The 23,623-nt window shown below is 31.3% G+C and overlaps 1 protein-coding gene across 13 annotated transcripts in view; it reads right to left on the bottom strand.

Moving 5' to 3' along the window:
• Positions 1 to 23,623, bottom strand: part of LOC145291467 (pre-mRNA-processing factor 40 homolog A-like) — a 180,780-nt gene that overhangs the window by 136,405 nt on the left and 20,752 nt on the right. For 8 of the 13 annotated variants that reach the window (XR_013869422.1, XM_080137335.1, XM_080137332.1 and 5 more), the window contains exons 5-13: positions 18,843 to 18,969; positions 17,401 to 17,547; positions 15,298 to 15,431; positions 14,696 to 14,803; positions 12,132 to 12,252; positions 10,536 to 10,563; positions 8,317 to 8,793; positions 4,172 to 4,274; positions 1,558 to 1,695 (exon numbers count right to left, since the gene is read on the bottom strand). Coding sequence is in view for 12 of the 13 variants with exons in the window: in XM_080137335.1 (XP_079993461.1) it covers positions 1,558 to 1,695; positions 4,172 to 4,274; positions 8,317 to 8,793; positions 10,536 to 10,563; positions 12,132 to 12,252; positions 14,696 to 14,803; positions 15,298 to 15,431; positions 17,401 to 17,547; positions 18,843 to 18,969 (1,383 nt within the window). In the remaining variant the exon portion in view is untranslated. The remainder of the gene's footprint in view (positions 1 to 1,557; positions 1,696 to 4,171; positions 4,275 to 8,316; positions 8,794 to 10,535; positions 10,564 to 12,131; positions 12,253 to 14,695; positions 14,804 to 15,297; positions 15,432 to 17,400; positions 17,548 to 18,842; positions 18,970 to 23,623) is intronic. The other 5 variants (XM_080137328.1, XM_080137333.1, XM_080137329.1 and 2 more) reach the window with 1 other exon arrangement.

The following is a 23,623-nucleotide window of genomic DNA, read 5'->3' as shown; positions in this document are numbered from 1 at the left end:
GAGGGGGAGATGCAAGACAACTGATAAACAATATGTATCAACATGATTCAAAATATGATCCATACATGGAATCTGAACTTAAAAATTAAACACAAGATAAAAAAAAAAGCTGTTTATTCACAGTAGAATTGAGCATTGTTCCTATTTACTTGCCTCCGCATGAGGGCAGAGTTAGACACAAAGTCGCCTTTAATGTGAGGAAAATCCAGCTCCTCTAAGAGGGACTCTGGATAGGGACAAAAATAAAAATTGTCTCAGTCATGAAGGATTTCTTCCCCACTGACTGAGAACAGAAAAAAAGGTGAAGTGTAGCATCAGAACAGATACTACGCTATAATCTTGGCCCAAAGCATTGTGTGTGTCACTTATAAGCTCCGAAACATCCCAACAGAAGTGAACCAAATTTAACATGAAGCAACCTTGAGATGAGATTGTGTCAGATTTAGATTAAAAAATATTAATAATTACTAATACTAAAAACAATAATCACTGAAAGACTCTAGTAAATAAGGTTAAGTTCAGGGAATTTCTGCTATTACTAACTAGCAGAACATTACTGCTGTCAACTAAGGAAAAGGTTTATCATGCAGAGAGGATTGAGGATATGAGTTGCATGGATAGAAATGATACAATGGATGGGTAATGTGAATCTGAAAAAGATGCTTAGATCTCATGTCCTCAAAGATTCAATCTGGACAGTATAAGGAGATGCGTGTAGAACAATTGAGATAGCAGGGTCAGTTGTAAGAGGGAAGGCCAAAGAAAATGTGGGAGAAAATAAGGATAGATTCATGGGAAAGAAGAATCAATAAAAATCTGGCCAGATATGGATTAGATTGAAAATAAATTTCTAAAAGCCATCCAATATATGCCAACATATAAAACATGATGATATAACAACAGTCCACCTAGAAATATAAACGAGTACTGTGACTTTCTGAAGAGAGAGTTGTCCTGTCATAGGACTGCTTCAGGCCATCCGTGCCAATTAATTCTTTAAAACCAGTTAAACAATGGTTATATTTAAGCTTGGGAAAGAGCTTTTGGTGCTTATAGCGAATTCTCCTTGTATATTAAAGAACAAAAATAAAGAAAAATCAGTAGGATGTGTGTACTACTGATAGAAAGAAAATATACACCAAAACCCACATAAACTGATCAAATACTTTCATTTTTAAATTAGAAAATCAAGTTTTGTAACTAAACAAACAGCGATGATATCGCAGTGCCATCTTAAAAACAGGCTGAAAACAAGGGAGATAACTCCAAAAATTTAAACTTGTGAAATTTTAGAAAGCTATTCTTAACATGGGGACACTGGAAAAATTTAAATTTGCTTAAAAAATTATTTTCTTAATAAAAATAAATCTACTTAATTTACATGATTTTTAAAATATTTTCTTTCCATCATGGGTATGTACATTATATAGATTTTTCTTTATTTTTATTTTTTAATATAGAGAGATTTTGGACAAACACCAAGCTTTTTTTCACTTACTATTTATGACTAAACGTTAATTTTAAAAATAAATAATAAAAAAAAAAGGTGGTACTCACTTTTTCCTCTTTTGCTTTTTGTGTCTTATACTCATTGAAGGCTTGCTTTTTTTCATTGAGGTGCTTCAAGGCGCCGTATCTAGCATCATTGATGATCATCTTCATCGCCTGCTCCCACGTGGCAGAGGAAGGCGCATCCTGAGGAACAAAATAATAGAAAATTAATAAGAAATAAACAAAAAACACTGTAATGAAACTCAGATGTTAAGATTTTTTTTTTTTTTTCTTCTGGGTGCTCGGGTGTGTCGAGGTGTGTGGTAAGGGGGTTAGTTGAGCATTAAAAAAAAAAACATGAATTAAAACAACTCAAAATAGCAGTGAGTACTTGTGCGAGCGAAAAAAAAAATAGGAGTAAAAGACACGCTCAAACCCATAACGCGCAAGAGGAAAAGGAGGTGAAAAAAAGCAGTCTTATCGATGCGCCCACTGCGATTGTGACGTCACGGGCGTTCGAAATAACCTGTTTTATGCAACGTCGTTCACACGAGGTTTGAATGACTTGCAAAAATGTTGACGAAAAAAGTGACCCCCTCCTTGTAAAAACGGCCCAGTTGACGATGAAAGAATCTTTTTGGCAAATTTTTCGATAATTGTCGTCCCAGACATCGATCTTTCAAACAATATCAATTTTGTCACGTTCTGATGCGTCTGTCAGAAGTTTTTACGAGACATACAAACACACATTTTGCCATTTATATATTAGACTAGCTGGGGATACCCGGCGTTGCCCAGGTGTTTGGAGGTGTGTGTGGTTTTGGGTAAATCAAAACTCCGGAGGAGGGAGGGTTAAAATAAAAAAAAAAAGTATTGGTAAGTATGAGTATCGAATCCGAAACCATTGGGCCACCACGAAATACTAACGGAAACACGTTTGAATTTATTTATTGAAGTATTAAAAACAGAATTGACACGTGGCCGCAATAGAAGTTAACTCTGCTGCTTCTATTTGACCTCATTAATGAGGTCAAATAGAAGTCGCGCAGTTAACTTTTGCTGTGGGGCAGTTTTTGGGTTTGTTTACCCAACTTTGACTGGTTTTTTCCCCAAGATGTTGGGGAGGGGGAAACCAGCTCCCCATTGTCCAGATTGAATAGCAATTGTCTGATATAAGGAGTTTGGCCCCACATTGATCAAAGCTGATTGCTTCTGGACGTTTCCCGGTGGAAATGCCGGGAACAGAGCCTAAGCTTTGAATTAGTTTCGGTTTTATACAAAAAAGCTGAATGAACACAAGACGGGCTGAAATAGCAATAATTTTGTAAAAATCGACGTAAATAAATCTAGAGGCGACCTGCGTTCCCAAATCCTAGATATTATTATCTAGGAGGTATATGAACACTTCTAAGCGATAGTAACCCCCTCCCCCTGGGACCGTCGGTGAAAAAAGTCTTTGCGAGACATACATAAAATGATCACATACATTTTGCCTTTTATATATATAGATAGAAGATGCATTTATTTTATTATATAGGATGCAGATAAAAGTTGTAGTAGTGAAGTAGTTACTGATGAAGACTGCGTGCCAAGTTTGAGCGGTCAAAAATGTTGCATCCAGTGTACTAACTTTATTTCTGCCTAGCTATAAATGTAACTTTTTCTACATAGTTAATCTAATATATAAAGCGCAGATGCATTTGAGTATATGCGTATGTTTGTATATCCAGCTAAAAGTCAAAAAGAGAACAAATACCTACAAAGTATTTTCTTGATCAGCATTGTCCTGGATGAATAATATCTAAAAAGAATTATTCATTTTTCAACCCTGAACTGGCCCAGATTTCATCAGAAAGGGGAGATGGTCGATTTTCCACCCAGCTACATTATGTAATAATTAAAGATAAAAAGGAGTTAATTTCCTTTAGGCCAACTCCATCCTTGATGAATTTATAAAAACAAGTTGTGTGTGTGTATGTCCAAAGAGAGAAATGGACTGGGCGGAGAAGAAAGAGGGAGATGAGAAGAGAAAGGAGGGAATCCTATGGAAGATGAACATGAGAAAGATAGAAAAATAGATAGCGAGGCAGAAGTTTTAATAGAAATATGTTATACTTTCATCCCGGGCAACATGAAGTAGCCCTGCTAGTGTGAACTAAGTAGGCTATTGTAATGGTTTGATTGAGTTCGAACACATTTAAAATCATCATTTACATATGGGCTACAAAAAGTGCAGATCAGAAAAAAAAAATTATCATACGTTTTGATTTTGCTATGGTACAAGTAAAAATATGCACGCTAATTTTTTGTGTATATAACATTGATATTGAAAAACGTTCACTCTTTAAATCAATCATTTTGATAAAGTCTTTAAATAAGAACAAAACGAACGTACAATTTTCCTTTTTCCTTTACATTAGGTTTTTAATTCTCTAGGAAAATATATATAGCAATTATAGAATTTTCCATGTTTCATCCTTGTCAGAACTTGTCAGGTTAAGGGGATGAAGGACAAAAACAATGTGTAGCTTAATTGCATTTCATAACTTATTACCTATCTCTACCCATATATCGAGCACGGTTTGAGTAAATACTGAAAATCAATACATAAAATAGTATAAGGAGATGTATTCTAAGTGGATACATGAAATAATGATATATATGATAATTAAAAACTTACCCTTTCTCTCAATAGTGTCTTGAAGGCCTCAATTGCTTCTTTCTTATTCCTGAAGATGTACTCTTTTTTTTCATTCTTGTCATCGTCTTCATCTTCGGAGCTGCTAATAAAAAAAAAAAAAAAAAAAGAAATCAGAAAGGTTTATTACCAAAAATCAAAAATAATTAAAGAGAACATTCAATGTATTTTCTTAGGCATGATTATTATTTTTTTAATATTAACAAAATATTTGTTGATAATTAAGGAAAGCAACAACAAAAATATTTATTAATGAATATTTAAATAAATTTATAATTAAATTAATTTAGCAGATCTTTTTTATTTATTCAAATAACTCGGTAATCTAACATACAAAGTTATCTTGCCGGAATTTCAAAGCATAATCTAACTTTGCTTCAGAGTAACCAATTTTCATTTGTTATTGTTATACTATGTTATTGGCAATATAATAACACACTTTGTTACAATTTTTAAAAATTTACTTAGTTCAGTCTAAGCAACGGATAATAGGAAATTTTTTTTCAATATTCACCAAAATAAGCAAATGAAATAATTTATTTATAATTGAAGAATGAATAATATAAAGCTGTTTACAAGTAAAATGGTATTTCTGTTCAGTAAAAGTAGCATTACAAGTTGATTTTTTCTTTTTAGATAATTATTTTATCAACTTGCATGAAAGGAGCTATGTAAAAGATGATTAAAACCGTTTGAATTATGCAAATACCATCAGTAGTTCAAAAGTTATGAGAATTTTAAGTGCCAAAATTTATAATTTTTCATGAACATTTTTCATTTTTCTTTAGAAAAACTGGGCTAAATTATGGACCTCAACATTTAAAGAAATTCGGTAGTTTCGCCACCATTTATTTATTTTTTAAGCTATTCTCATGAAACTTGGCACTCTTATGTAAAATTGTGTGTTCTTTCTGATTATGCAGTCAAATCTGATGTATCTCTTAACCATAAGCCATGAATTATAAATTAAGATGTACAAATTTCAATTTTTTTAAACTGGCCATGGTATTATACAGTGGGTGTCTATTCATGAACAAAACTAATTACTATAATAGTGGTATTTAAATATAGCTTTATTGAGAATAGGCATTTTACTGCCTCCTAACCAAAGGAGAGCTTAATCTTGGGTATAGCCATTGAATGCCTAAAGAGCATTCATGGCCAGTATTTACTACTCCCCTCAAAGAAAAAAAAAGATTGAGTAGATAAGAATTATTCTCAGAAATAAATCGAAGAAAATTTTTCATTTAGATTTTGGATTTCTGTAAAAGATGGAAATTCCCATAGTCAACCAGAACTTATGCATTTTGGGACCAGTCTAATTTTCAATTTTATAAATCCTCTATCTGGCACAAAATATACCTCTATTTTCTAAGATGCAAACATAAATCGTACTCTACATGAATCCTTGACGCAGCTTTCATAGTACCAGGATACCAGGAATCCTGATAAGCAACAACTATATATTCATCAGTTGATGGTAATATTTGTCATTTCTATTCTGTTGTTTTACTGAAAATTCAACTATGTAAACAAAGAAATAAAACAGCAATTTTTTACCCTGTTTCCACCTTAAAATTTAAAATGATTACTTTTATAGGTTTTAGAGTATGCTGAAAATGAATATGGCATTTAAATTTTCTGCAAATAAGTAGTTTTCCGGATATTAATTAATGTCATTTCTTATCTTATCGCTGGTGGCCATCTTGGTACGCGTGAGCGCAACCCCGAGAAACTATGCGCAAACACACGTACCAAGATGGCCACCAGCAATAACATAAGAAATGACATTGCTTAATATCCAGAAAGCTACTCATTTGCAGAAAATTTAAATGCGATATTCATTTTCAGCATATCCAAAAACCTTAAAAGGTAGTCATTTGAAAGAAAAATGTTAAGGTGGAAACAAGGTAAAAATTTACAAAATGCATCACAATGAAATTCTTTATCGAACTGCCTAACTATTTATTATTTAGATATCCTCACTTAAAAAAAAAAAACGGGTTTGTTTTACAGATTCGAAAAAATGATCTTGACAATGAGTTAAAAATAAATTCAAGTTTCACAATCTTTGGCAGACACGACAGGAAGACGAATGAACACATTTCTAAAGAAATGGCAGAAACACTAGAGGAAGACCTCCAATCTGTAGTGGAATGGGGACAAAAGTGGTTGGTCGCATTCAATGCTGCCAAGACTAAACTAGTTTCATTCAATAATTACAAGAAACCCTCTCTACCACCCATAGCAATGGCCAACGACTCTTTATCTGAGAGTCCATCTTTCAAACTCCTTGGCCTAACGTTCACAGGAAACATGAGTTGGAACAATTACATTGAAGGCATTGCCAGGGCCGCTGCAAGAAAGGTGGGCTCTCTCTACCGTGCTAGAAAACTACTAACACCCGAAAGTATCCTGTACCTCTATAAGGCCACCATTCGCCCATGTATGGAGTATTGCTGCCACATCTGGGCTGGTGCATCTGCTACTAGTCTCTCGCTCCTTGACAAGGTTCAAAAGAGAGTCGCAAACCTGATAGGCCCTGAACTGGCATCTAAGCTTCAGCCTCTGTCCCATCGACGAAATGTTGCATCCCTCTGCCTTTTCTACAAGTATTTTAGTGGTGAATGCTCTGACGAACTGCAATCACTTGTGCCCCCACGACGCGAGCACCCTCGACAAACCCGACAGGCTACTAGATCCCACCCCCACACTGTAGAGGTCCCTAGATGTAAAAGATCTTTTTACTCCAATAGTTTCTTCCCCAGAACCGCAAGACTCTGGAATTCCATTCCAGGTCCCTGCTTCCCCAACAGTACTGACGTGCAGAAGTTCAAGTGTAACGTGAACCGACACCTTGCTGCCCAAATCCCTACATAGTACCCCAGTAGTTGTTGCCCCTGATAGTAGCCCCCTACACCAAAGTCGCAATTTGCCTTGTTTGGGGTGAAAATGTAATAAAATTTAATTGTTAGGTGAAAGTACAGAATAGTTAATAAAACACCCTTCCTTCCACATGTTAAGAATGGGTTTCTAAATAATAACGTTATGATTTCAGCATGGTAGCATAGGTGCACAAGTACCTTTTATTTGTTATATATTTGTTTTTTTTTGTTTTTTGCCACTAAAAAAGCACTTAAGTACAAGTAAGGAGTATAAATACAATAACTTCGTACATTTTGTTGGTTTTTGACGCTTTTAGTACATGTGTACTAAAAGCGTTAAAAACCAATAAAATAGTATTGTTTGGAAATCAAATTTGAAAAACTTGAAAATAATTTTTTTTAATTGACAAACTCAGAATAAAAAATGGAACTAATTTTTCTGCTTTCGTTTTGAAAGCAGAAAAAAACAGTTTTTATTTTTAAGAGAATACAAACGAAGTGGCCTCGATAGCAAGCCGTTTTCCTCGTTCAGTGGATTTGAATTTCTAGAAAAGATAACATTTTAAATAAATTTCCACACAATTAATAATTATCAAATATTTACATATTATACATGAAAATAATTCTGAAACTATTATCTATATGAAAATGGTTAATATATACTGATTTATCTTATCAATTTTTAAATATTCTTCATCAACTTTGCTTGGCCGTAACTTTGCTTCCTGTGGTCGTAAAAATATAAATCAAAGTCCAGTAGAGATGGACTTCTATGCTTATATAGCCTGTAAAATTTCAGCCATATCCAAATTTAACCCCGCACATATGTATTCAAACATAACATATGAAATGTAAACATTGAAAAAACAGTTTCCCTTTTTGCTGTTGTCATTTTTTACAGTTCTTTCAGTTTTAACTTGGAGCATAAAAAACATTGAACACATAAAAGAAAAATAAATTAACATCATTGGAATGCTTATTCTTATTCTCTTTTCAGCAATGTAATTCTTTGAAAAATTGACCCACAAATAAAAAAGATATAACTTGTTGAAGCACATTAGGTATGTAATATTGCCGATGTCCACAAAAATACAGTATGCTTATAATGCTAGTAAAAGTTTTTTTAAAATGGGTAAATAAATAAAAAAAATAAAGATTAAAATGACTACACTGCTTCCCGGGCAATGCACAGTTAGATTGTTTATAATATACCCAATAAGAAAAGATAAATAAAATCCTTACCTCGTACTGGCGGAAGAGTCTGTCTTACCACCATCTACAATCACCTGAGCAGGTGCCTGTTTTTGTCCATGGCTCGAGACGGTCCCTGCTGAGGCTGCCACAGCCGTATTGGTTACAGCAGGTTGTTGTTGTTGACGCTGTGGCACTTGTTGTTGTTGCTGCTGTTGCTGCTGCTGTTGTTGTTTCTGTTGCTGCTGTTGTTGGACTTGCTGCTGCTGTTGTTGTTGTTGAACCTGTTGTTGTTGCTGGACCTGCGGCTGTAAGTTTCCTGATGGCTGGGGAGGAAGTTCAATGGAAGCCAGCGTAGCCTGGATAGCTTGCTGGATAGCTGAAGATGGACCTGAGGATGACACTTGTGTTCCACCGGAGGATGTGGAGTGTGCTTGTTGAGTGGACTGTTGAGAGGTGGAGGACACAACAGACACACCCCCACTAACATTTGAGCCTAAGTTAACACTTAAGTCACCCACAGGCTTTCTGAAAATTGAAAAAATATATTTTAAAGTAAATTGGTTAACAGTACAAAGAACACATGCACAAAATCACTATGGAGCAAAACTAACTGGACAAAGACTAGAAAATAAAAGAGAACAGTTGGATTCTATAAAAAGCTGACCTGTTTTGTTTTAGACTAACTTTTACATCTTGTAGTTATCTGCCCTTCACAGATATTCAAATTCACTCAATGTAAACTAATATACAAAGCGATTTTGTCGGAGTTTCAAAATCAGATCTAAATAGCATTTAAGTTGACAAATCAAACTTTTCTTCTGACTAGCCAATTTCTATTTGACATTGCTGTTCCATGTTATTGAAAATATAACATAGCTACAATTTATTTGAAAACTTAGATGAAAGTATGCTAGTTTACTATCGGAAGACCTACCCTGAAAAAGTTACTTATTAGGGTTCATTAAGTTTGTTTTAAGCATATTCGGATCTGTTGCAAATGAATACCACATTTAAAATTCTCACTGACAAAAACTGTTTATAATATTAACACTTTCACCATCCAACATTTTCCCTAATAGTTTTTTCTCTTGCCGACATTTTTTTTCAAACTTCATTTACAATGGTAAAAAGTAATTACTGAGCATGCTCAGTAACAGTTGAGGGTCAGTTTTTACAGCAGACAACAATTGTGCTTCCAAATTTTCACCTGTAACATTTTTTTTTTCCAAAGAAAAAAAAAATTTTTTTTTTTTAAAAAGTCCTTTTTCCAACTTTTTTAAAAAAAGTCACACATTTTTTATCATTACAAACAACATTTTTTTATCCAATTTTAATAAAACATTTTCTATTTTTTAACTTTTCTACAAGATTTTTTTTATTTTTATTTTATTTTCTTTCCAAATAAAAAAAATTCTATTTTTTTTCAACTTAAAACGAAACACATTTTTACTATTATTACAAACTTAACAATTTTTTCCCCATTTTTTTTAACAAGTGTCCATTTTTTGTAAGTTTTGTTACAAAAAATCCCCCCACACAAAAAAAAATTCCAAATTTTCATTATTTTGTAAAAAAAAAAAAAAAAAATCTTCTTGCACAAGCTTTGAGTATTTATCTCCAAAGTTTTCTTTGCGAATAAAAAAAATATTAATACTATAGGCTTATATAATGATTATACCAACTATCTGCCAATAAACTATGGTGGGTATTGAAAAATAACTATTAGAGAAAACATTGGATAGTGAACGTGTTAATAATGTAAATAGTTCTTGTCAGCAAGAATTTTAAATATGATATTCATTCGCAACAGACCTGATTACACCTGAAATAAACTCAATAAACCCTAAAAAGCCGCTTTTTCAAGGTAGCTCTCCCAGTGGTCAACCAGCACACTTAAAAAAAAAAAAAACACTTTTGGCAACCATACATATTAACTTCTCCAAACCATTTCCTGTTTTGAATGTCATAAGAAATAAACTTAGTTAAGTTGGCGACACTGCCACATTATGTTCTTTTACTAAATCTGAAAACTGTACGAATATTTTGTGTCCTTTGCTTGATCTATTTTCTTTTCCATATTTTAATTTATTGCATGTGAAAAAATCATGTTACATTCAATATTGATTATTTCTGTGAAAATAAATCTGTGAATAAACATTAAAAAACATCTAATAAATATTAAAAACACATGTAAATAAAGCTGTAAAAAAAAAAGTATGTAAATAAACATATTTGAAAAAAATTTGAGATATGAAAATATTACTTACTTGTCTAATTCTTGCTTGACAATCATAGCTGAAAAAATTTTTAAATAAATAAAAATTACTCAATTTATTGTAAATATTTTTTGGCTGTAAAAATGTTTTTAATTTTTATACAATTTGGCATTTTAATATAATTTAAATTTTAACATAATTCAAATACGGTCATGTTCTGAATTTTGGAAATGAGAATTGCTCATTTTTTTTATTTGGATCATTTGTACTTTTATCCTAATCTGTAGAATTATTTCACGTTTCGGCTGATGTAATCGATTTTCTTCAGGTGTATCTCATTGAACTCAGAAATCTTTCTATAGAACTTGAAAATTCTGTGCAGATTCCCCGAGTTCAATAAGAGATAACTGAAGACATTGTTTAACTGACCCTGCAGAAGTTGAACAAATTGAATTATGAAACTTTACCTCATCCGCTATATGCTCCAAACCTTTCATCTACCAACTACCATTTTTTAAAGCTTCTCGGCAACTTTCTGCATGAGAAATACTTAAAAAACCTAAGCGATATCAAAAACGACTTCTGCGACTTCATCGCCACTAGCACACAAAATTTTTATGTTACCGGCATAAATACACTTGAGCATAACTCTTGTACAAGAAATAATAATATGATGCAGTTTCAGATGAATGTATTTATTTGGATTTTTTTTTATATTTAAAATATATGTTAATATGTATTTCAATTTTATTTTTAATATTTAAAATATGTTAATATTTATTTCAATTTTATTTTTAATATTTAAAATATATTTTAATATTTCGATTTTATTTTTAATATTTAAAATACATTTTTTAATATTTATTTCAATTTTATTTTAATATTTAAAATATATTTTAATATTTATTTGGATTTTATTGTAATATTAAAAAAATAAACTCTAATATTTATTTCTATTTTTTAATATTTAAAATATATTTTAATATTTATTTCAATATTTATTTCAATTCTATTTTTAATATTTAAAATATATTCTAATATTTATTTCAATTCTATTTTTAATATTTAAAATATATTCTAATATTTATTTCAATTTTATTTTTAATATTTAAAATATATTTAATATTTATTTCAATTTTATTTTTAATATTTAAAATATATTTTAATATCTATTTCAATTTTATTTTTAATATTTAAAATATATTTCAATTTTATTTTAATATTTATTTCAATTTTATTTTTAATATTCCAACACAAATTTTTTACTGAATATGATTTCCAAGCCCCTTTCTAGACATTTCACCTATTTCCAAGGCCTTTTCAACATAAACCTTAAAAGTCAAGACTTTTCAAGCCCGTGCAAATCCTGACTAAATTAACAGCGAATTTACTTGTATTAGCTATGCAAATATGTGACAAAAAGGTTATATACTATTGAAAAAAACTGCAATATTAATATATAAAGAGTTATATTTACAAGCTTTATTATTTACTCCAATAAATTTATTCCTCTAAAAATATTAGTTTAAAAAAACCAAAGTCAACTTCTGCTAAAGCAATGTTTGAAATCTGTACAGAGTGGGTTATGTTTTAACTGATAATTTTACAGAACAGAGAAAAGAAAGTTGAAATAGTTGCATTCTTTACCTTCGAGCTCCTCTAATTCTTTTGGTTTGGTCCATCGAGATTCTTTTGTGACTGAATTATGGTAATAAACTTTACCAGTGTCCGACTTGTATTCTTTCCATGGACACTGGCTCAGAAGTAACTAAAACAAAAAGAGATAAAAAGAAATACTAAAAGAAGGGGAAAACTTTTCATGAATTATGACACACAATAATAAAGTTTACTTAATTCAGGACATATCACCTTTCTTCAGCATAAGAAAGAAATGTATAATGATAAAATTATGAAGGAATTTCATGTTGGGTTTTTCTCGCTTCAACTTTGATGAATATACATTGAATTATTATTAATTTACTACTTAATTATATGTATTGTTAATAAAAAAATAAAATAGCAAACAAAATGTTAGATTCAAATTGTAAAAGAATTATGCAATTCAAATTGTAAAGACAATTATTCCATTCAAATCATAAAAAAAATTATGCAATTCAAATTGGAAAGACAATTATTCCATTCACATTGGAAAGACAATTATTCCATTCACATTGGAAAGACAATTATTCCATTCACATTGGAAAGACAATTATTCCATTCACATTGGAAAGACAATTATTCCATTCTGTTAAATTCATTGGAATGCATTTCATTTTATTTTCCCTTTCACTCACACAGCAGACCAGGTAGCAAATCCCTTCTCTCTGCATTCATCACTTAACACATTCACTCTCTTCATCTATCAACTTTGTTGATTTAAAAAAAAAAACATGCTAGGCTAAGCTAGCTTGCTGTGTTTTACTTTTTGTTGGTGATGTTTTTGTCTTTTTCTGAATCAGCAAATATTTCCAAACAAGACGGGTGAATTGAAACAAATCTGAGCCTCAATATATATATATATATATATATATATATATACACGGTTCATACAGATTTTCAAAGACTTTTCAAAGTTTTTCAAGGCCTTCTCCAGAGAAAATTCAAGTTTTCAAAACAAAATTTGGGGTTTGTTTTATAATCTACAGTGATTCAAAAAAAAAGGTAAAACTAATCAAATATATAATAAATAAATGTTACCATAGCCAATAAAAATTATTTTGCAGTCTATCTGCATCATTTTTTGGTGTTTTTAAGTAGTTTTTGATTACATCTCAACTACTAACTCCTTTAACAGCTTTTAAATTTCCAACCAACATAGCTGCCATCTTGTCCATTTTTGAGGCCTGGCCTCATTTTCAGTTATCACAATTTTTCTTTGGGAAGAGGGGAGGGTCCATTGAGGAGTCCTATCCACACAGGAGAAGTTTTTTTTTTTTTTTGGGGGGGGGGGGTATTTTATTTATGGCTGCCTGTTACTACTCGCTACCTCCCATAATTAAATTATAAATGAAAGCTAAAATAGAGGAAAATTTTAACACCCCCCCCCTCGCTAAAAATGTGAGAAAAAAAAAACTTGTGATAATTGAAAACTAGGCCGGTTATGTCCCTTTATCACAATTTCAGAACAATGTATTTCAATTTTATTTTCAATATTTAAAAAATATTTTAATGCCATTTTTATTATTAATACTTAAAAAATAATTTCATAGTATTTATTTCGATTTTATTTTTAACTAGCAGTTCAGCCCAGCTTTGCTCGGGCCTTATGTACTGTTCATAATTTTGTATGCATATGTATATATACATATTAAAAAGTTTGAATCATGTCCAGGTAACCTACATCTAAAATTTTAAGTGTTTAGAGACCCAAAATTGGCAGAGGAGCTTGGTAGAGTCTCCAAAGTCAACTCTTTCAACTTTGACCTCTTGACAGCCAAATTTTCGCCAAAAAACTGATTAAAAAGCTTGCTGCTTGGCTGAATACGCTTTATATAAAATTTCAAATGTTTAGACCAAAAATTGACTGAGTAATTTGATAGAGACTGCAGAGGTAAAAAATTTTAAACTTTGACCCCTTAGCATTTATTGCTTTGGCCTCAAATCAAATTAAAAAGTTTGACCCATGTCTAAGTAACCTACGTCTAAAATTTCAAATGTTTAGACCCAAAATTGGTAGACGAGTTTGGTAGAGTTTTCAAAGGTCAAATCATTGAACTTTGACCCCTTGACAGCCAAATTTCTGTCTGAAAACCTATTTAAAAGATTTTACCAAATCTCAATACCACTTATGTCAAATCTCGAGTCTGTAGACTGAAAATTGACAGAGTAATTTGGTAGGGAAATGTACACACACAGACAAACAATTTCACTTTTATAGATATGGCGACACAATTTTTTACTGGATATAAAGAATGCAATTTTCAAGGCCATTTCAAGAAATTTTCCATATTTTAAAGTATTTTTCAAGGTAATAATAAAAATAAGGCCTTTTCACGGCAAAAGTCAAAATTCAAAGACTTTTACAATCCATGCGAACTCTGATATATATATGTGTAATTTCAACATTTAACACTGAGGCAATATCAGAGGTCAATTAGATACAAGTTTACAACAGAACAATTATGGAAAATGTGAAATTAAAAATATGTGCAAGAAATATGTGACATTTATGATTGTTGGAATTTCACTGTATAGAAAAGCACTATACTTACTTCTGCTGGAGTTTTAAGCTCATCAGGTTTCTCCCAACTGGACTGTTTAGATGCACTGTTATAATAATATGTACGCCCATCAGGAGCTTTGTGTTCTGTCCATACTTTCTATGGTGGAAAAAATTTTAATTAAATAAAAAAGAGATAAAATATCTCAACAAAATGTTAACATAAAATAAAAAATTAGGTTATTCTTGAGAATTTTCCCTGTATTAAAAAAACAAATAAAGGGGTGGAAGGAACCACATAAACTGATTAAGTAGTTTTATTTTTAACTATTAAAAAAAAAAAAAAAAAAAAAAAAAATCAAATTTTATATAACTGTCTTAGGTCACCGTCTTGAAAAAAAAATCCAAAAACATGGGAGAAAACAATTCAAACTTGCAAGATTTATGTACTAATGTCCTCAAATTTCTATTACTCGCTTAAAAATGATTTCCTTTATAAAAAATAAAACTACTTGACCAATTTACGTCTTTTTTTAGTTATATTAATACAGGTGGAACTTTGAACAAGACCTGATTAATGAAGAAGAAGAAATAATACTGAATGACATTTAATGTTAATGCACAGAAATTAAATGATAAAGCAAAATGGCAAACCTTTTCAGCGGGCTTTGATTCTAACGGAGCAGTCGAGGAAGACACAACAGGAGTCTGCTGCTGAGATGGTTGGCCTGGGCCCACACTGCCAGGAAGGGATGGGATAGACCCAGGTAAAGAAACATTGGGAGCGCCTACAAAAGAAAGAACAAAAAAAAAAAAAATACATATCTTATTATAATGGAGACTAGCGGGACCTGTGCAAATTCCACAGGAGACTCATTCATATGTAATAATTTGATGTTGGCATTCTGTGGATGTTCAGTGTAAATGGAGACGCTCTGATATTATTGTAGTTTTTTGTTTAAACTGCAAAAGTATTTATTTAAGCTAGCACGAACGCCTGGCAAGTAATGTACTAAATGCTCGGTTATAAAGTATGCTTAAATATGATATTTTAATTCTTGCAGATTTCGTATATATAATTATAGAGTTACTGTTCTATCGATTTTTATATATTATAAAGTTGCGATTTCAAAAATAAAAAAAATATATCCATATGACTTGGGTCCATTAGCTTGAATCTAAACCAAAACAAAAACTTATGAAAAATTCTTGGTAAAATTATTTATGACAAGAAATGGAAGTACATAACAATTGAACGACTCGGATGTAAGTGTGACACAGAAAATAACACACACGCTATCGTATTAATATATAGATTATATGTCCGTAACGGAAATTATGTCACACTACCTATATCACAATTCGCACATTTTTTTTACCAGATGATTTTTAACTTTTAATTCTCATCAAATAATGTCGAATATTATTTAGATTGTTGTCCTTTCCACTTGACTTTAATATCAAATTTTCTGAAAGCACTAAACTTGCCAGCATGGCATGGAGGTTATGCTAAAGATGAATTGATTGATATGGTCACGTGCAATGTTCATCTTTCTGCATAAACCATTGCAGAACTGCACAAATGTATTAAATTATAGAAAGCTTGACCAGCCAAAGAAAACTTGGTAGCAAGTGATTGGTCAAGTGATTGGTCAAGCAATTACAAAGTGAAATTTGGAAATTGCTGACCTGATGAACATTAAGTTGAGAGTGAACTGTTTGTTTTTTTTTAAACTCTTGTCTACTCCAAACAAGGCACTGACACTTGGACATAAAGCGTTATCATTTAGGACCAAATTCACAGAGGACTATGTAAGGAGATGAGAGAGATATCTGTTCGCATTACATTTAAACTTATGCAATTTTAGTACATCAGAGAGACAGGGAGGAAATTCTAAAATCTAGCAGTCTGAGGGAAGAAGCTGTTAGGGAAGAAGGTTTTCCAGTATCTAGTGATCTCCATAGTAAAGGAGCAGGATTTTGCTGCTAAACGAGTTAGTGGTATGTACATTGATGGGGTACAAATTCATTGAATTCATCAGAGCACATTTCATTAAAGTACTTGTAAAACAGGCCGAGGGATTGAAGCTTGGTTGATAATGCAAGCCCTATTAGATTGGAGACTCTTTTTGAACGCTGTTCAAGAGAGAAAGATTAGTGATGGATGCACCAGACTAGATGTGGCAAAATCACTCCATGCATGGGCAAATGGTGGCTTTGTAGAGATACAGGATATTTTTAGGTATGAATTTCTAGCACGAGCTTGCGTAATATCAGAAAGCATCAAACTCTTGAATAAAATAAAAGTGACATTAAATGAACAGAAGTTTATCCACTTTACTTCAATTTATAAATTAACAACAACATCATAGTTCATAGTAAGAATATTAAAGCTAATTAAAAAATTGATTTTGATGAAATAAATTACGAGTATTAAAGATTTTAAATTATTTTTTGGTTACATTTAAATAGATTTTATAATTTTGTGGATAAATTTTAAAAGAAATGAATTTTTTCTTTTTTTTTACTAAAACAAAAAGTGTAAATGAAAAAAGAAACAAATTTCACTTAACTTTATATTAGCAAGACTACCTAGTGTTGCTCTGAAGCATAACTAACTAAATGGAAAATGTTTTTAAAAATAAGGGTTGAAGATACTCATTGCCTGGAGAGAAATGATATGAGAATGATCAATATGTAATACAAGTCCTAAAACAATATACACGGAAATATTTTTTAAAATAAAGCATTATTTACCTGTGGCTGGTGGAAAGCCTGGTGGTGGGATAGGTAATCCGGGAGGAGGGACACCAGGACGTGGGGGTATACCAGGCCGAGAAGGTACTCCACCAGCACCAGGACGGGGTGGAACAAATGGTGGCATATTTGGTGCAGGCGTATATGCTGAAAAGAAAGATTACGTGTTAGCAACAGCAAACAAAAATAAAAAATACACAAATAGACATAAAAAAAAAAACATACTGATGGAAGATTTCATGTCTAAGAATATAATTATAGAACATAACATTTAATTTTTACATATAAGTATAGTTACAATTCCAATAATTATGAAAAATGATTAGAGAATAAAATTAAATTTATCGAATAATGCAGTTGTAACGGTTTAGTCTCATTACTGCCAATTCCATATGGCAAACTGACTTTTCTCCCTTGTTTACACTGAACTTTTGCTATTTCAAATTAGAAAATAGCAGATTGATAAAAACTTATTTGTAAAAAGTAGTTCTAGTAGATCTTTTAATTGAGCATTTTTGAAAAGCATTTTTTATTGATTTTGACATTGACACGCAAGTACGTATTAGTATTTTTACTTAAACGGCATTATTTTTTCGCTATCCACTTATAATAGCTTGGTTGTAGAAAAAAAATAATAATATCCATTCATTTAGGGGATCACTAGAAACTAAATGAATGCATTAGAGATCAAAAAGAAAAAAAATGTGTTCTTTTTTTTCATTTTTATTAATGAATATTGAATAATTCCAAATTTATTTCAGTACAGACTTTAAAAAATGAAAATATTGAAAAAAAAAATTTTTAAATCAAGTTGTGTCTGTACCTGTTATATAATTCAGTTCTCAAAAAAAAAATTTCACTTAATTCGATCAAGTACTTTTTTTTCAGCGGAAAATCCAAATGTTAATGAGATCGATCGTATCCCGCCATCTTGTTTATTTTGTGCACAAGAGGAAGCGACGCCAAGGGAGGTAATCCCATTACCGCTTTAAATTTGTCAAAATTTGACAAGATTATTTTGAAACATGGGCAGAAAAAAATACTTAGATAAATATTTTAGGGTTTTTTTTCACTTATTTTACAGAGTTTCTGTCTTTTTCTAATCCCTTTTTCATTTTGCTTTTTATTAATCACTTTGTTTAAAGGCACCCCCCTCCTTGTGCGCAAAATAAACATACATACAATATAACTTTTTTCAATATTTTCGTTTTTTTATGTCTTGATTAAACTGTGCAAGTACCTTTCTTTCAAAGTAATGCATCCTTTTTTGTCAAAAAATAAAAATAGCTGACTTGTAACATGGCTGACAGTGTTTTAAGTTCCATATATTTTTTTTTTCCGAATATCTAGTAATCTGCTGGTTGATAATAAATAGCACACGAGATCTAAAGCAATATATGCTAACTGTAGACGTGAAAGGGAGATCAGAGCTATGGACTAACCTGAAGGTGGTATTCCTGGAGGTATCATAGGTGGAGGTTTGATCATGTCAGGATTAGGACCAGGTCCTCCAGCAGTCATAGGCGGAATAAAACCAGGAGGGGCAGGACCAGGGGGAACTGGCCCCATCTAAAAAATAAATATGTAAATAAAATAGTAAAAGTGCAATAAAATAAAATCAATAAAGTATATAAAAAATTTTTTTAAATAACAACAGATTTCTTCTATAAATTATATTTGGTGGTATCCACTACTTCCCCCCCCCCATCTGTGGAACATGTTACCAAGGGATTGCTTCCCTGTGGGCTACATTATAGTCATCTTCAAATCCACTGTCAACAAATACTTATCGAACTTTTTTTTTTTCATTCATTGCACCATTTTCAATTCTCTCAACATATTCTCATTAACATTTACAGGGTTTTTACAGATTTTCAATGTCCATTTTCAAAAACTTTTCAAAGTTTTTTAAGGCCTTCTCCAGACAAAATTCAAGTTTTCAAAACAAAATTTGATATATAAACAATGATATAATAAACCAAAAAAACTTAATAATTAACAGGAAAAGTAATTTTCATTTACATAGAAACCAATATACCTGTCGACAATCATATTTCCATTCTTTAGCTCCATCATATTTGTCCAACGAAGTGCGATTAAATGTTATTTTCCACATCGTAGATTGGACTATGCTGTGTTCCTTTATCACAAAATTACCTGATGTTATTATATGGACTACATCAGACAGTTTCATGATAAAGGGACGTAACTCTTGTATTAACAATAATACAATGTATTTCAATTTTATTTTCAATATTTAAAAAATAGTTTAATGGTATTTTTATTAATATTCAAAAAATAATTTAACAGCATTTATTTTGATTTTATTTTTAATATTTTAACGCAAATTTTTACTGGACATAAACAAATACGATTTTCTAAGCCTTTTCAAGACATTTTCCATATTTTCAAGGACTTTTCAAGCTTGTGTAAACCCTGATTTATCTTTGGGTTGATTTCAGCTTTGGTAAGTGGCAGCCCAATCTATCTGCACAAATATATTCATACTGACCTTAATTATAGCACACATTATATAAAAGTTATATGAAAAGTTACAGAGATAGACTGAAATGATTTTTTTAACTCTAGTTAGTGTATAACTAGCAATACACATGAAAAAATTGAAATAGCTTGAAATATTTCAATATTGGTACACATAGAAAGAGCTTGATGAGCTAAGAAAGGATCTTTTTAAATTTTAAAAATCTGATTAAAATTAAGGAAGTTATGACTATTTTTGTGCCTCACACGTTTGGATATTTTCCCCTCTTTAAGACTATATGCGATTCGTCACATTTTTTTTACACTACTTTTTCAGTAAAACTGTCATATCTTTGTTAAAACACAAGACTAAGCAATGAAATTTTTACCATATAAGTGTATTTTTGTACAAGGAATAAGAATATGTGACTGAAAATCTACCAAAGTTCATGGTTTCCAACTAATCTGCAGTAAATGTGCATAAATAAGCTGCAATTCCTTAAAAATGCCATGTATCCATAAACAGAAAAGAAGTTGGGGAACTCAAAGTTGAATTGTAATGTGCTTTATGTACAAAAAACTTAAATCTAAACATAAGACCATTTAAAAATGAATATATTGCAATATTTCTTTGGTATTATTGTAGATTAACACCTTCTGTTTAACCCCACCCAACCCTTTCTGACCACCCCTCCAAAATGTGATTCTACCTTTTTAGGCAATTATGCATGAAATGCCATGAAAAACTTTAATGAAAGATAAACAAATTATTTTAGAATTTAATGCAAAATTATTCCCCATTACAGATCATTCTAGTGTTTTAGGGCAGTTAACCGTTTTTGTTTTATGGGAGCCATGCTTTTTGTTTTATTTTTTTAAGACGATTATGTGTGGTTTTAAGAGGGTTTCTATGCAATGAGAATATGGGGAGGGTTGCCATTCGGACTGCGCACAAGGAGGGGGGTGCCTTTGTAGGGCTAAGGAAAATTATGTATGAACATACTGAAGATTTGACAGAAACAAAAACAACAAAAACAATATGGGGGGGGGGTTAGTTTCACAAAAATTTAATGCAAAATAATTCACCATTTCCAGGCCATTCTAGCATTTTAGGACAGTTAACCAATTTATTTTTTTATGTGCATTTTTCTTTAAGGAAGGATCTATTTTTTGTTTGTTTGTATGTGGCTTACAGAGCTATTTTGTTGAGGGGGGGGGGCTTGCCACTCGAACTTAGTGTTATTGTTAGGGTTAAAGAGTGTTTTAGATATATATATATATATATAGTTGTAGTCATGGACATACAGTCCTGTTTCATTGTATCACAACTCATCAGTGCCGCTAGACTAGCATCTCTCCCAATATATAAATATATGTGTGTATTCAACAGGTAAGTCAGCAAATGTTATATTTAGTTTTAATTTAATAAGAAACTGTGTTACAAAATTTCGAAGAAAATTCCATAAATTTGTTGCTTTCTATTTTCGAGGTTGAAGGTGTTTATTCCATAGGCCGTTTATACTACGCTGGAGCAGGTGGTAAAAATACCTTTCACTTAATAAGTAGAAAAAAAAAATAATGGAGTTTGTACACATAGATTCGAAAAAGTTATCAAAAAGCAAATTCATAATAAATAAATGTTATCAAATGCAAGATAAGTTACTTTTCAACCTAACTGGATATGTTTTTAGTGTTTTTATTTAATGTAACATGTTTATTCAGCTTGAAAAACATACAGTGCTTACCGACGTATTGGAAAGTTAAAAATGGCGGCCGACTATCTCTTTCACACGGTAAGTTTGGGAAAATGAGTTAAAAATAAAAAACTAGACTAAATAATGTTAAAAAACCTGCCAAATATATATCTGCCTATGTCACAGTAACATATATTGAGCGAGTTTCTAACAGTATTTTGTCTGGTTTTTTATTTATAACTCATTTTCCAATACTTACCGCCTCAAACAGAGAGTAAACACTGTTTTTCGAGCTGAATAAACATGTTACATTAAATATAAACACTAAAAACATGATTATCCAAAGCGTTTTTTTCGTCCGTGTATTACTAGTATAACAGCTTCATTCACACAAAGCCAAAGAATAGGGTGTCTGTAAAACAATGTAATCGACTAGTGATAAAATCGCACTTTTTCATCTTCATCTGTAGCAATTTTTTTCATTTAAACCAATAATGCTATATAATAGTCGCTATTAATGGTTCTTCTGTTCTCAACATAAGCTATGAACAAAATACTTTGCACATACAAAAATTACAGTGGTTAAAATCTTGCCTGCTGGTTGGCATCTTTGGTCACTTTGAGTAACTTTCATCGGCTACTGTTCACTCAGCTGGCTGTCAATTTGACTCCAGAGTAAAGTGATGGATTCATGCTTCATCCGTTATAGATTATTGATGCAAAAAGTCATTGTTGCATTAAAATAGTTGAAAACAACAGCGATCGATTAGAGCAGACATGGTATCCACTTTGAAACAGCTTTCTCATTAATAAATGTTTATGTATGGTTAATATACTGTCTCCTGAAAACCTTAATTCTTAATATTTCATACAATTTTAATTCATGATATACAAAAACTAGTTTTGTATTATTTAGAGTTTTTAGATTACTGTTCTAATCATGAGTATTATTTTCACATTTCAGCTGATGTAATTTACGATTTTCTTCAGGTTTATTTTGTCAAATTTGAGAGTCTTTCTATAACACTTGGAAATCAGCGTGGAATTTTGAACGGAACTCTTTAGTTAATCCACAATAGTAGTATGCTATTGTTACATCAGCCATGAATTGGTAGACATCCTAAGTAATTTGCAATTGTATTCTGAAGCAGGTTGGAGGTTACGTCAACCAAAACATTGTGAAAATAACACAAGGTGAGAACAGTAGTTTGAACAATCCAAACAATACAAATTATCAATCCTCATCTCAAAAATTCGATTTAGAAAAAAAAATTTGCAGACATTTTTAATGTAAGGCGACCTGAATATTCACTCTCATTTATGTCTACAATCTTGTTTAAAGTCAGGATGTCAACTCTTTTCGACAGAGCAGAGTCTGAATAACACTTATCAAGCTATTGCTTTGCTTGAAAAGTATTTTTCCCATCAGAAATCAATGCTTTAACATACAAAATTCAGATTTTTCCATTGTTTGAAAAATTTACAACAGTAGATAAATGAAAAATCTAATTTGTAAACTAATATAATTGGGGTCAAATCTTGACACATGCTGTTTGAAAGATAGTACTTTTCGGTGCAAACAATCTATAAGGTCCTTTACAGTAAAATTTACTTCTGGGTGAACTTTGTTGATTTTTAACAAACTGTGGTATAGTTATAAATTGTAAATTAAAAACAACATACTCCCATTTCTCTCTCACACACTCGAGCCAAGCAAACAAATCAGTGATTACACCCACAACAAATCCTCTCAACAAATAACTGATTTCTTGATTTCCTCATATTTCCCAAGCAATGTCAGGACACAGGTTCAGCTAGTAATTATTATAGTTAAAATTTTTTACTCTGAGTTATCTGCTTAGAGCATATCAAGTGAAACAATACCTACTATCAAGAATTATTTATGTACAATTAATTGGAGAGAAATTATGGGTCGATACTTTCCCAACTATAATAGTGTACAACTGAGTATAATACAAGGGAATTAAGTGTGTAAAAAAAAAGTTGAATGTCGACTGAACAGCAAGTTCTGGGTACATATACAAGAA

The sequence above is a fragment of the Euprymna scolopes genome, chromosome 12 (genome assembly GCF_053919585.1).
Source record: "Euprymna scolopes isolate OS-2025 chromosome 12, ASM5391958v1, whole genome shotgun sequence".
Lineage (NCBI taxonomy): Eukaryota > Metazoa > Mollusca > Cephalopoda > Sepiida > Sepiolidae > Euprymna > Euprymna scolopes.
This window is presented reverse-complemented; position numbering and strand designations above follow the sequence as displayed.